Here is a 12,663-nt window from a genome sequence, read left to right on the forward strand (position 1 = left end):
AGGAATTGTACAGAGAAGTAAATAACTTGTGCAGACTTACACAGTAAGTGATGGAGATATGATTCAGACCTGGCTTCTCTGGCTCCAGCATCTACACCTAAACTCCTGTGTTCTGGAGCTTATTAAGTAATGAGCCAGATACCAAAAATTAATAGGTTGCTGTTCAACTGGCTGGGAAATTTTTTTCTAGTGGTTTTCAGGTATCCTTCTGAATTTTTAATTGTTTTTCTTTGTCTCAAAAGAGAAAGATGTTCATTATAGAAAATACAGAAGATGGAGAAAAAAAAGAATTACTTTAGTATGTTGCATTCTTTTTGGAAAAAACATTTCTTTAAACAAAATGAGGTGATACTGTATTAAATTGATTACAAGGTAGACTATAACGAAGAGAATTGTATTTTAAATTATTAAGTATTGTTCAGTTTATAGTATGAGGATGAAAGAGGGGCATTTTTAGCCATATCTTCTTTATTCTAAAGTACTTAAGTTTTGCCTGACAGATGCAGTTATCATTGCTATTTGGAAGGAGCTGATTAGCTTGGTGAAGTCAGTTATTGAATCAGGTAAGCACTATAATGATCAAATGAGTTTTTTATAGCACTCAATGAATTGTTTGGCTTTCATATATAAAGTGTATTTTAAAATCACTTTTTGAAATGTCATATCTTCCAGTCTTTTAAACAAAACACTTTGAAGATTTAGTAAAAAACTACTTTTTAATAGCTCTCTGTTAATTTTTACACCTAAAAATACCTAACATGTTTAGAACTATACTACTCCTTTCTCTTTTTGATAGGTAACAAAAAAGAGAGACCAGGTTCTGAAGTTTTGACCCTCTTACTGAAATCTTTGGAAAGCGTGGTGAAATCAGAAGTATTTCCTGTGTCAAAAACACTGGTAAGTGTAATACGTATATGCTGGAATTTTAAAACCATATTCTAAAATTGAATTTTATGTTGAAGCTACTTGTACAGATTGGGATTTGGAAAGATATTTTATATCAAGTATTTATCATCAGTTTAGCCTTGTAATAAGTTATATTCAAATGACGCTAGAGTCATTTGACACTTCTTAGCAGATGAATATAATGGCAACTACAATAATCTTCCAGTGTGATAAGAAAAAGAATAAGCCATACTGAGAAAATGGGATAAAGGTCATGAAAACTTTAATCGAAGAAACTCAGATGAGCACTAATTTTATGTCAGAATTGCTGAGCTCCACCAATTGTTAGTTTGTACATTTTAAAAAATATCTAGTGATAATCTTACAGAGCTTTTTAAAAATCTGCTCTCTTTAACCAATATAAGAACTTTGGTATTAAGCACCTGTTTTATCCTATATGGTAGAGAAGGAAAAACCAAATTGTATATACTTTTTGTAATAGTGAGTCTCCCCAAATAAGCTACAGATGGAAAAAAGTATACCCTGACATAGATTGAGTCTGTTTCCTTTATATGCAGTGACAAGGATGTCTACTTTGGCAGTAGAACATAGTGGTTAATAGCAGGGGCTCTGGTACAGACTGAGCCTCAGCCCAGCTATTAACTGAGTTAACTTGAGCACTTCATCTACTCTCTCGCCTCTCTGGAAGGAGGAGATGTGGTAGTTCATAATTAAATGAGTTGATAAATGCAGAGCAGTGTGGGGCTGGAACAAAATAAATGAGTCAACAAATGCTAATTATTGTTATTAGAGTCTGCTTCAAATGAGAATATGTGAAAGCACATTTTCACTAAACATAATTATTTTTGTCATGTAGTTATGTCACTTAAGTTACAGAGCTCAGGTTAATACTAGTGTGGGTAATATTTGAAGACAGTTTAGTAGGCTCTGTCATGTTTGAGAGATGTATCTTAGACTCAGCTTCTAGTTAGCAATCCTTTGAAATACTTGCTTCTGCTACTAGTGAGTACATAATTCACTGCAAATTTTTTTTCGGTAGTATAAAAAGTAGAAATAGCCTCAAGGCCCATTAATTTTAAACGTATTTGAATAAACTGTGCATATCTGTGTATCAAATAAGAATGTGTCTACATAGACTGATGTGAAAACTCCATTACACAAATGAAGGAGGTCGGTTCCAGAGTATCTCACAGTATATCATTAATGATATAAAAATGTATATATGATGGCCAGACTAGGAAGGTATGTTTCTCTGTGTACTTACGTATATGGAAATTTAGGTCTAAAAAAATTAACTCCAAACTGATAGCATTGATTTTCCCTGGAGATAAGAAAGGACTTTGTCATTTCATTTCTTGTATTTCTGTGTTTGAACTTTTAAAATTAATGAGAATGTATGTATATTAATGAGTGAATGTTTCTTAACAATAAAATTTCCAAATATAGTTAACTATTAGATTTTTACTAAATAAGGTATAACTTCTATGGCTAATGTACAGTAAAACTTTTTATCTTTCTTAGGTCCTCATGGAAATTACAATTAAAGGACTTCCTCAGAAAGTATTAGGTTCTCCAGCATATCAGGTTGCTAATATGGATATTCTTAATGCAAGTATCTTAAATGTAATGATATGATTAACATTAGCTAACAAAAAGTTCCATGATTTTTTTTTTCTTAAGACAGTGAAACTTAGATTGCAGAATTCCAAGAATGAAAGTTGAATATGCTGATTAAAGGAAAAAAATGATAGACAAGATGCACACATACCATAGAGATAATTGCAGCTTTGGTTACAGACCACCACAAGAAAACAAATATCACAAGAAAGCAAGTCGCATGAAATTTTTGGTTTCCCAGTGCATATAAAAGTTAATGTTTGCACAGTACTTTAGTCTATTAAAGTGTGCAATAAATAACATTATGTCTAAAAAAGAACTATTTACATACCTTAATTAAAAATTACTTTGCAAAGTGGTTCCAGAGGCCTAACTTTTGACCTTTCTTGACTTTTGACATGCTTTCAAAGCTTAATCATTTCTAGCTTTTAATTGAAAGTGAGAGATGTGTAACTCTTCCTTTCACTTGAACACTCAGAGGTCATTGTAGGGTTATTAACTAGTCTAATTTCAATATTGTTGTGTCTCAGGGAATGGGGAGGCCAGAGAAGGAGAGAGACGGGGGGAATGGCTGGTTGGTGGAGCAGTCCAGACACAATATTTATTAAGTTTGCCACCTTATATGAGTATGTCCCGAAACAATTATAATAGTAACATAAGAGATCACTGATCATAGATCACTATAACAAATATATTAATAATGAAAAAGTTTGAAATATTTCAAGAATTACCAAAATATGTCAGAGACATGAAGTGAACAAATGCTGTTGGAAGAATGGGTCAACTCAGGGTTGCCACAAACCTTTAGTATGTAAAAAATGCAGTATTGCGAAGCACAGTAAAACAAGGTACGCTTGTGATAGATTAGTGTGAAAAATTAAATATGGCACGATTATTTGAACAATTTTCTTGGATTAAATGAAGGATTCTAGAAGGAAAGTTTTCTGTTTGCCTTTATATAATAGTGCTGGTTACTGTTAGAAATTTTGGAAGCTTAGTAACATTGGTTTAATTACAGTGAAATATATTTAACATCTGCAGAATGTAGGTATTGCTGATCCAGCAAGTTTAAGTTCATGTTCTTTTTTAATCTGGAATCCCTCACTATTCAGTTGCTCATGCAGATGCGTTAGCTATTACTAAAATATAAAGGACTTGATTTTTGTGTGCAGTTTGTAGAAGTATATTTGCTGTCATTTTTGTCATATCCCAAGTAATTTCCAAAGTTACATTTCTCAAACTTAAAAGGGTTGTGTTTCATATAATCAATTATAGAAAGTAAGTGTAATAAGAAGATTGTACTCTTTGTAACAAGATTGATTTTAATCTCCCATCTTTCTTCAGGGAACTCCTGCTTTGTTCTTAATTCAGTTAATTTTCAATAATAAACTCTTGGAAAATGGTGTAGAAGATGAAAGGTAATTTTAAATAAAATATGTTTATCTTAGAAGGTTACTTATGTGATGATATATTTGAGTTACATGCTCTATTATAAATTTTCTAAAAATTAAAATAAGAGGATTCATTTGTTTTTTTGTAAGTTATTTTTATAATTTTGTTACAGTATAATGTATTTCGGTAGGAAATACAGTTAATGCATAGTTCAAATTTTTTCCCTTAGGTTTTTTCTCAACCTGGAAACACTTGTACGCTGTGTTCTTTCTGGTCCAACTTCACCACTAGCTTTCAGTGATTCTGTCTTAAATGTTATTAATCAAAATGCAAAGCAGTTGGAAAACAAGGAGTATCTTTGGAGAATGTGGAATATTATAGTCACTCCATTAACTGAATTGATTAATCAGGTATGATGTAAGTCAACTGCATGTGTCCCCCCAGATTTAAATATCTTCCTTTCTTTTCCTTCTTTCCTTGAATAGAAGTTTGCATTTGAATGGAAGGCATTAGTTTTTTTTTTTCTGTGGGATTGGTTAATTTTCTACTCTTTAGATGAGTTGATTTCTCTTCACTGTATTTCTGCCTTGTTGTTTAAGAAAGTGTAACTTAGTGGGGGCTAAACAATCCATATTCTCCAATAGTGATTAGAATGACATAAGGCTCACATATGATATATACAGATTCCCGTTTATATCCTATATTCTTTCAGTATTTGTATTGTGGGGAATAACATGGGCATCTTGACTAGACTGTATATTCTTAGGATTCCATGGCTGAGTCACATTGGTGATTACTTCAAAGCCATATAGTAGTTCCTAAATCATTAATTGTTCAGAGTTGACTAACGCTTACATTTAAATACTTATAAAAGTGGCAGTATTGTCAGGGTGCGGGGCTCAAGTTTTGTCACTATTTATAGTTCATCAGCTGCTTTATTAATCTTTAAATGGAATTATTCTTTATGAAATATTCTGCTGTAACTCTCAACTGGAGTGAAGGCTCCATGGAATTTATTACATGATTGTGCAATATAGCCTGTATTTTGGCTAGTCAAGCCAACACCACATTAAACATATTCTTAACGGAAGAAAAAAATTGACGTTCCTAGATAGTTTCTCCCTGTTTGAAGGATGGTAGAGTCCCTTTTTATCAGCCCTTGCTTGAATGCTACCTTTTATGTATACTAAAAGATTTTGGGGTCATCCCTGGGATTCTTAATTTTAGGACTTAAACACAGTTCGTTGTTTCCCAGGGTTGCTGTAAAAAATTACCACAAACTGGTGGCTAGAAACAGGAATTTATTCTTTAGTAGCTCTTGAGGCCAGAAATTAAAAATCTAGGTGTTGACAAGGTTGGTTTCTTCTGGAATCCTGAAGGAGAATGTGTTCTCTGCCTCTCTTAGCTTCTAACAATTCTTGATGTTCCTTACCTTGTGGATGCATCACTCCAGTCTCAGCTCCGTCTTCACATGGCATTATTCCCCATATCTTCCCTGTCTATCCAACTTCCCCTTTTCTTACAGGGACACCAATTACTGGATTAGGGCTCACCCTAAACCAGCATGACATCATTTTTACTTGATTATATCTACAAAGACCCTATTTCCAAAGGTTACAGAGGTTAGGGGTTTACTATCTGTTGAACATGTCAGCATTGGGGACACAATTCTACTCAGTATGCATAGTAAGATATTACTGTTTTGGCCCAGAATTAAATGGTAATTTGTCTGACTTCATTATTTTTCTTGTTTCAGACCAATGAGGTGAATCAAGGTGATGCCTTAGAGCATAATTTTAGTGCTATCTATGGTGCATTGACTTTACCAGTAAACCATATTTTTTCAGCACAAAAATTTCCAGCGGTAAGGCAAATTTTTACTTGAGGAACTTGTATTTTTCTTAAAATATTATGTCACCCTTTATAATGAACTCCTATGGTAATTTTTCCTAAAACAAAACTTCCTTATGACTTTTAATCAGTTTAGGGGAAAGGAAACTGTTGAAAGAAGAAAGAAGTTCCTCTTGACCTTTGACAATTACTGGTGTTGTGGCAATACTAAGATTCTTCAGTGGGGTGGGCAAACTCATTACTCTGTGCTTGTCTCTTTGACACCTTAAATGTTACTATGTTTCTAAAACGTTAAGGATGTATTCTGTTAGGTGTTTGATATGTAGATACACATTTTCTAAATTTCTTTTTTATTATTAGGCCACCATGAAGACCTTACTTAAAACTTGGTCGGAATTATACAGAACATTTGCCCGCTGTGCAGCTTTGGTGGCAACAGCAGAAGAGAATTTATGTTGTGAGGAACTTTCTTCCAAGATAATGTCCAGTTTGGAAGAGGAAGGCTTTTCAGTGAGTTTATCCTGAAACCTTTTTCACATTTAAAGGATTCTTTTCAAGTAAATAGAGATAACATTTGTGAACAATCATTTACTAATACTTTCAGTTTATAAGTAATGAAGTTAATACATAAAACAAGTAGCAGATTTGTGAAACAGTTTTGTGTCTTTGGACTCTAAGGTCCGTATATCAGGACCATTTAACAGTGATGTGCTTTGACTGCACTGCTGTGTATCTGCTTGTGCCTGTGCTCTTCTAGGTTAACGATATAAGGACCTTGCTGTCCTGGACCTTGCTTTGTCATATCTATTAGATCTTTACAGACTTCTAAAGGACTGGCTTTAGACTTCAAAATGTAGGTCCCTTTATACATCTTTAGTCTATAAAGAACAACTGCTGTTAACAGTTTGGTGGATAGAATAGACCTCTTTCTTTGCATTTAACCTTAAGTTACATATTGATATTTACATATGTACTTGAATACAGCTTCTTGCCAGTTGAAATTTATTGTAATTTATTACTCTGAAGCAGTCTTTTTTTCATCTGAAAAGAGAAATTTCTAGCTTTTGGTAATAGTTACCCCTGTAGAGAAGAGTAGAGGTGTCTTTCAGGAGTTAGAAATCCATCTTTTCAGGTTTTTTTAATTCACTTACAATATTCTCTTTTTAAAAACATTGGCATAATTCTGATTATAGCCTTTTTATACTATAGTATTTGTCAGAGTGACTTTAAAAATGCAAATCAGATCTTGTCACTCTTCTTAAAATACTTCTTAGCTTTCTTTTGCATTTGGAATAAAAATCTGAACTGCTTACAGCTGCTCATGAGGCTTGTGCTTCCTTCTTCAAAAAATGTTATTTACTTAGTTTAGTTAATTTTATCCTAGCACTTTGTTACTTCCTTTTTGGCACTTACCTTAAAATCTTTTGTGTACTTCATTATGGTACTTTACCCACAGTCCATGAGGTTAGAGACCTGTCTTGCTGATGTATAATAACCCTAGCTTTTATCTGGCACAAAGACAATGAATTTTTTGAATGTTTTTGTAATTGCTAGGGAGAAGCTTGACCCTCGGTTTTCACCTTTAAAATATTGTCTTGGGTAGGCTTACATATTTGCTCTCCTCTGGAAGAAATTTAGAATCTGTCAAGTTTTCTTAAATACCCTGTTAAGATTTTGGCATTGGTTGGTTATATTGAACTCATAGATTGATTCGGAAAAAAAATGTACATCTTTATAACATTGAGTTTTCCATTCAGGAATTTTTATTTTTAGTTTTTCTAAACTTAACCTAGCTTGCTTGATTCTAAGAATTTTAGAGCTGTTTTCAGGTTTTATAAATGGTCTCCTCCCTGTCCATTCTTGGTTGCTGTTGAAGTATATAAAAGCTGTTGTTAATGTACATTTCCATATATTGAACCAATCTTGTGTCTTTGGGATACCCTTCTTGGTCACAGTGAAATTCTTTTAAAAAAATTGCAGATAAGTGTTTTAAGGTTTTTTGCATATATATTCATGGGTGAAATTGGAGTTCCTCATTGTCCACTTTTTGTGTTGTGGCGATAGTAAATTTACCTGTATATGACTGATAGCTCCTTGTCCAATATGTAATAAATTAGTTACCATTTGTAGGTTCCAGAAAATTTGTATCACAGAGTTTTGAAAAGTTATTGTTCATTTGTTCTAGTTTCTATAGTACATTTTTCATTTTCTACAAAACATGCATCTAAGATTATTCTTTTATTATTGCTACTGTTGCAAATGCATCATTTGATACTAATCTTTTTTTATTTTTTTCCTTACTAATCTCTTTTTTGGTTTGTAAAGTTTTAGAGTTTTTGTCTTGTCTTTGGAATTTAGACTTCACCAGCGTGTGTCTTGGGGCGTCCTTTTAAATTATTCTAAGTACTTGATGGGCTCTTTCAATCTGAAGAGCTGTGCCTTCATCTCAGGAAAAGTGCCTTGCTTTGGTGGTTCTCCTTGGTCTGTCTTTGAATACTGTTTTAGGTAGTTTCTAGATCTTCGGGTGCCATCTTTTGTATCCCTTACTTTCTCTATATCTTTCTGTTTTGTTTTATTTTCAGTACTGCTTTCTGGGAGCTTAATATTTCTGTTTCCATTCCTTCCTGTTTAAGTGCTGAGGTATCTTACAATAGTTTTATTTTTACATTTAATGTTTTTAAGTGGATATAATTATTTCCTCTTACTTTTGAGGATATTAGTTTCTTCTGTTTCTGTTACTGTTTCCTCATGTATTAGTTCTGTTGGTATTTAGCACAGCTTTTTCATATTTGTCAATAAACGTTAATATTGAACAGTATTGATAGCTGCAGTGTGTTTCCTAACCCAGGAGAGAACCTCTGGTTTTCTGGCTTTGATAGCAAATTGTAATTACAGGCAAGCTTTGCCTTAAAATTGTGAACAAGAAGAAGTACCTGGAACTTTAACATCTTCTCTTTGTGAATGTTGTGGTTATTATCTGATAACCTTCCCTGGGGTTTTTGTAGGTTAACTAGGGGCACCCCCTTCCTCCTTTTGGCTTTTAGCACCCACTGGGAGTGGTCTTCTTTGGCAGATGTGAATTAGTCCAGTGAGTTGGACAAATGGAAAGGTAATGGAGAATGAAGGAAGAGCAACTCTTCTTTAATTTCAGTATTTTAATTATCCATTTAATTTTTTAAATAATCATCAGATCTTTTTCTCAGAGCTCTCACTGTGTCTTTTGTTACTCAGTTTCTTCTAGGAAAGCTCATTGTTTTTGAGGTGTTCTTTGGCTCATGGTGCTGGGATTTCCTTTGTTCTGTTTTTAGTCTCCTGCCCTGACTTTAAAAAAAATTTTCCAGAAAAATCTCAGGTGCTTCTATGGGTTTAGTTTTATTTCAGTTAGATTTGAGGAGGGAAGAGGAAGGACGAAAGAATATAAGGGAGCTTAGCAACTTTTTCATTTTTTTTTTGTTTCGTTTTTGCTGGATTTAGTGAACACTTAAGTAATTTTGAAGAGGAATTTGATAAAGAATCTAATTATGCACCTAACTCTTCTATTCTCAGTGTATTAGTTTTATAGCTCTTAAAGCTGAATTATTTTCCCTGTGTGTACTATACCACAAAAGGTATAGTACTTGGCACATGGCAGTTAACTGGGAAATATTCATAATCTTATACTTAATGTAACTTAAATGGCATAAGCTATGACATGTGTATTGTATGTTATATGTGGGAGTTAAAGTCAGATTTTTGTCCATGCTTGCAATTTTTATAAACTCTCTTAGTAGTTAATAGGTTCTAACATAATATGTAACTATTCTTTCCTAGAATTTGTTGTTCTTGGATAGGATCACTCATATTATTACTGTAATGGTTGATTGCGTTGACTTTTCACCATATAATGTTAAATATCAGCCCAAAATTAAATGTAAGTATTTTCTTTAATTTTTCACCGAGTGTTTTACAATTAAGTATGGCTGTCTGAACTGTTGTTAAGGCAAATCCTAATAGCTTTTCCCACCTAATTTTACCTACTTTTGATGTTGTGTAACCTCGTCAGTTATGCTAGGAGCTCACATGCTTGCTCTCTTTCCCTCTCTCTCACACAGTGACACACACACACACACACACGAAGTGTTTTAACTCCTATTTATAATGCGGAGACAAATATTATCCTGTATAGAGCTTGCCTAATAATAGAAGTAATTTTACCTACTCCATCTGGTACAAGGGATTATCTGGACAAAAAACTTTGACATTTGTTAAAATATTCTTATTTGGTAGCCTAATTTGAAGTAATCACTGGGTTGACATTAGGTTGAATAGAAAATCTTGACAGCAGTTAATTGGTTATGGTTTTATAGGAAATTTAAAATGATTCTGAAAATTTAACCCAATTTTTACCATTTTAGTTAAAATTAGACAGTTGAAATTGTAACAAGTCTTATTTTAAAACTATATGCCTTGATTAATTCTAAATCATATTGTAATAAATACTGAGCTATCTTAATCTACTATTTGATGCTTTGAAGTTATATATTTCTACCAGTGATTATATATGTTCATACTATATAGGAAATAACTTTCTAATAATGAAAAGTGTTGATGTTTAAAGATACTACTTTTCTTATTTAAAAATTAGGAACATACTCAGTTTTCTTTAGTAAGATCTATCTTTGGTGAATTAGTGTAAAGATTTCTAGAAAATATTTTTAGTTTTTTTGTTTTGTTTTTGTTTTGGTGAGGGGGTGGTGTTTCAGGTTTTGCTAAATAGTAATACAGAGAAACACGTTAGGTGCCTAAACTGTATTACAGGTCAGAGCATCTCAGCCTCAGTGCCACAGAAACAGATTGTAGATGTGCTTAAATTTTTTAATCTTAACCCCATCTCAGGCCGAGCAAGACTTAATCTGATTACCTCAGTGTGTCAGAAAAATTATCTCTAAATATCTTAACTATAAAAAAGTTATATAACAAATGGTACAAGGAATTATTTTTTAAGCTACTGAAGTTTGATTAGGCCAAGATGTTGAGCCCCATGTTGACATAATTTTACTTATTTTGTTACTTCTGAAAAATATAATAAACTGAATATCCAGTCTGTCCATGATCCTTAAAACCATAATTAGAGGTATCTTTTGTCTTCACTCCTTGTCTTGCGAGAGGTATTCTTGCTGTTTAATTTATGGAAACTAGGGGAGAGTTCTAAAATCTGCCAGCAGAAGTTGAAAAGGAGAGGAAATAAAAATTAAACAGTTGAAAGAAAATTGTTATTAATGAATACACATCAGGATCATTTTGGGAGTTTTTTGATAACTTTTATTTTGTAATAATTTGTTTTAGAGAAACATTGCAAAAATTATATGCAGATACCAAGCAACATCATGCTTTACTCAGATTCCTGTGTATCAGTTGATTGCATTTGTCTTATGTTCATCTCCCACTCCCATTTATTCTTCCCCCATCCTTCTAAACAGTTTCAAAGTGTACTGTAGGCAAGTCTTTGACCTGGACCATTTCCCAGGTCTTGTCTTTCATGACCTAAAGGTGAAGAGTAAAGGCAAAGTTACTTTTTGAGAGTCTCTCAATTGGGGTTTGTCAGTATTTTCTCTAGATTGGGTTGAGATTTCCTTTCTTCATGGGGATACTACAGAAATAATGCTTTTTTTTTTAGTGTATTATGTCAATAGGCATACAACTCATTTTGTCCCATTACTGATGTTAACATTTATTATTTGGTTAAGATGATGTCTGCCAGGTTTTCCACTTTAACGTAAATTACTAAATATTTATAATTAATAAATTAATGTTTTGTGACAGATACTTTGAGGCTATATAACTGTCCTGTTCCCCAACATATTTTCACCGATGTTCTACATCCGTTGATACTTTATGCTTGAAACAGTATGTTTCCCAAAGTGATAGTTTATAGTTTAATTACATTAGTTTGTATCAGGGAGTTTATCTCCTGTGTCTTTAATTATATTAATTATAAAACTCATCTTGTTTTAATTACTTACTCATTGTATTCCCATAATCATTCTACAATTATTTATCGAGCCACTACTAAAGCACCAGTCTCTTCCAGGTGCAGGTGAAGTCCTAATGCAAGGTATGGCTTCCTCTGTCCCCTACCTGTTTTGTTTTTATCAACATGGATTTCTATTATTCAATAAGTTATTTATTACTATTATTATTTAATGTTTATGTTGACTTCTATGACCTTCTCATATGTTTCCATTATTCTTTGACAAGTTTGACTTACGATGTTTAGGCTCATACGATACTTTCCCTGCCTCAGCCTGGAACCAACTGTATCTCCACAGAATGTGGTTCCTTCTAGCTCAGAATGGCATTTAGAAACTAAGATCTGTTCATTGCTACTAAGGTGTCACTGCTTCTGGATCCTCTGAGCGGACAGGAGTGGGAGATATATAGGTGTGCTTGTGAACTACACGGTTATCTGTTTCTTTAGATTTACTTTCAGTGATCTTCTAGTATCACAAAGTTTATTCTGGGGTGAGGATACAGCTCAAGCACTAGAGCACAAGCTTAGTATGCACAAGGTCCTGGGTTTAATCCCCAGTACCTCCTCTAAAACTAAATAAACAAACAAACCTAATTACCTCCACCCTCAAAAAAAAAAACCAAAATAAATAAAAATTTTTTAAAAAGAAAAAAACAGTTTATTCTAGTCTTACCCTTTTTCTGTATATACCTATCTTTAATAGTGAGAAACCTGGTCCCCATTACCCTCAATATATTTACTGTTTGATCACAGTCTCTTGTATGCAACCAACTCACCTGACTCATGGACTGTCTTCTCAGCCTCAGTGTCCTGGCCAAGAATTTCTGGGTAGTCTTTCCAACTTACATTATTCATGTCTGGGAAACTGATTCTAGGGAAGATTTTGA

At 33.1% G+C, this 12,663-nt stretch overlaps 1 protein-coding gene across 7 annotated transcripts in view; it reads left to right on the forward strand.

The window, feature by feature from the left end:
* Positions 1 to 12,663, forward strand: part of RIF1 (replication timing regulatory factor 1) — a 50,780-nt gene that overhangs the window by 16,061 nt on the left and 22,056 nt on the right. For 6 of the 7 annotated variants that reach the window (XR_006723010.2, XM_045513079.2, XM_010950275.3 and 3 more), the window contains exons 14-21: positions 501 to 563; positions 797 to 897; positions 2,428 to 2,514; positions 3,868 to 3,941; positions 4,145 to 4,325; positions 5,672 to 5,779; positions 6,127 to 6,276; positions 9,577 to 9,676. Coding sequence is in view for 6 of the 7 variants with exons in the window: in XM_045513079.2 (XP_045369035.2) it covers positions 501 to 563; positions 797 to 897; positions 2,428 to 2,514; positions 3,868 to 3,941; positions 4,145 to 4,325; positions 5,672 to 5,779; positions 6,127 to 6,276; positions 9,577 to 9,676 (864 nt within the window). In the remaining variant the exon portion in view is untranslated. The remainder of the gene's footprint in view (positions 1 to 500; positions 564 to 796; positions 898 to 2,427; positions 2,515 to 3,867; positions 3,942 to 4,144; positions 4,326 to 5,671; positions 5,780 to 6,126; positions 6,277 to 9,576; positions 9,677 to 12,663) is intronic. The other variant, XM_045513082.2, reaches the window with a different exon arrangement.

Source organism: Camelus bactrianus, chromosome 5 (assembly GCF_048773025.1).
Source record: "Camelus bactrianus isolate YW-2024 breed Bactrian camel chromosome 5, ASM4877302v1, whole genome shotgun sequence".
Taxonomy (NCBI): domain Eukaryota; kingdom Metazoa; phylum Chordata; class Mammalia; order Artiodactyla; family Camelidae; genus Camelus; species Camelus bactrianus.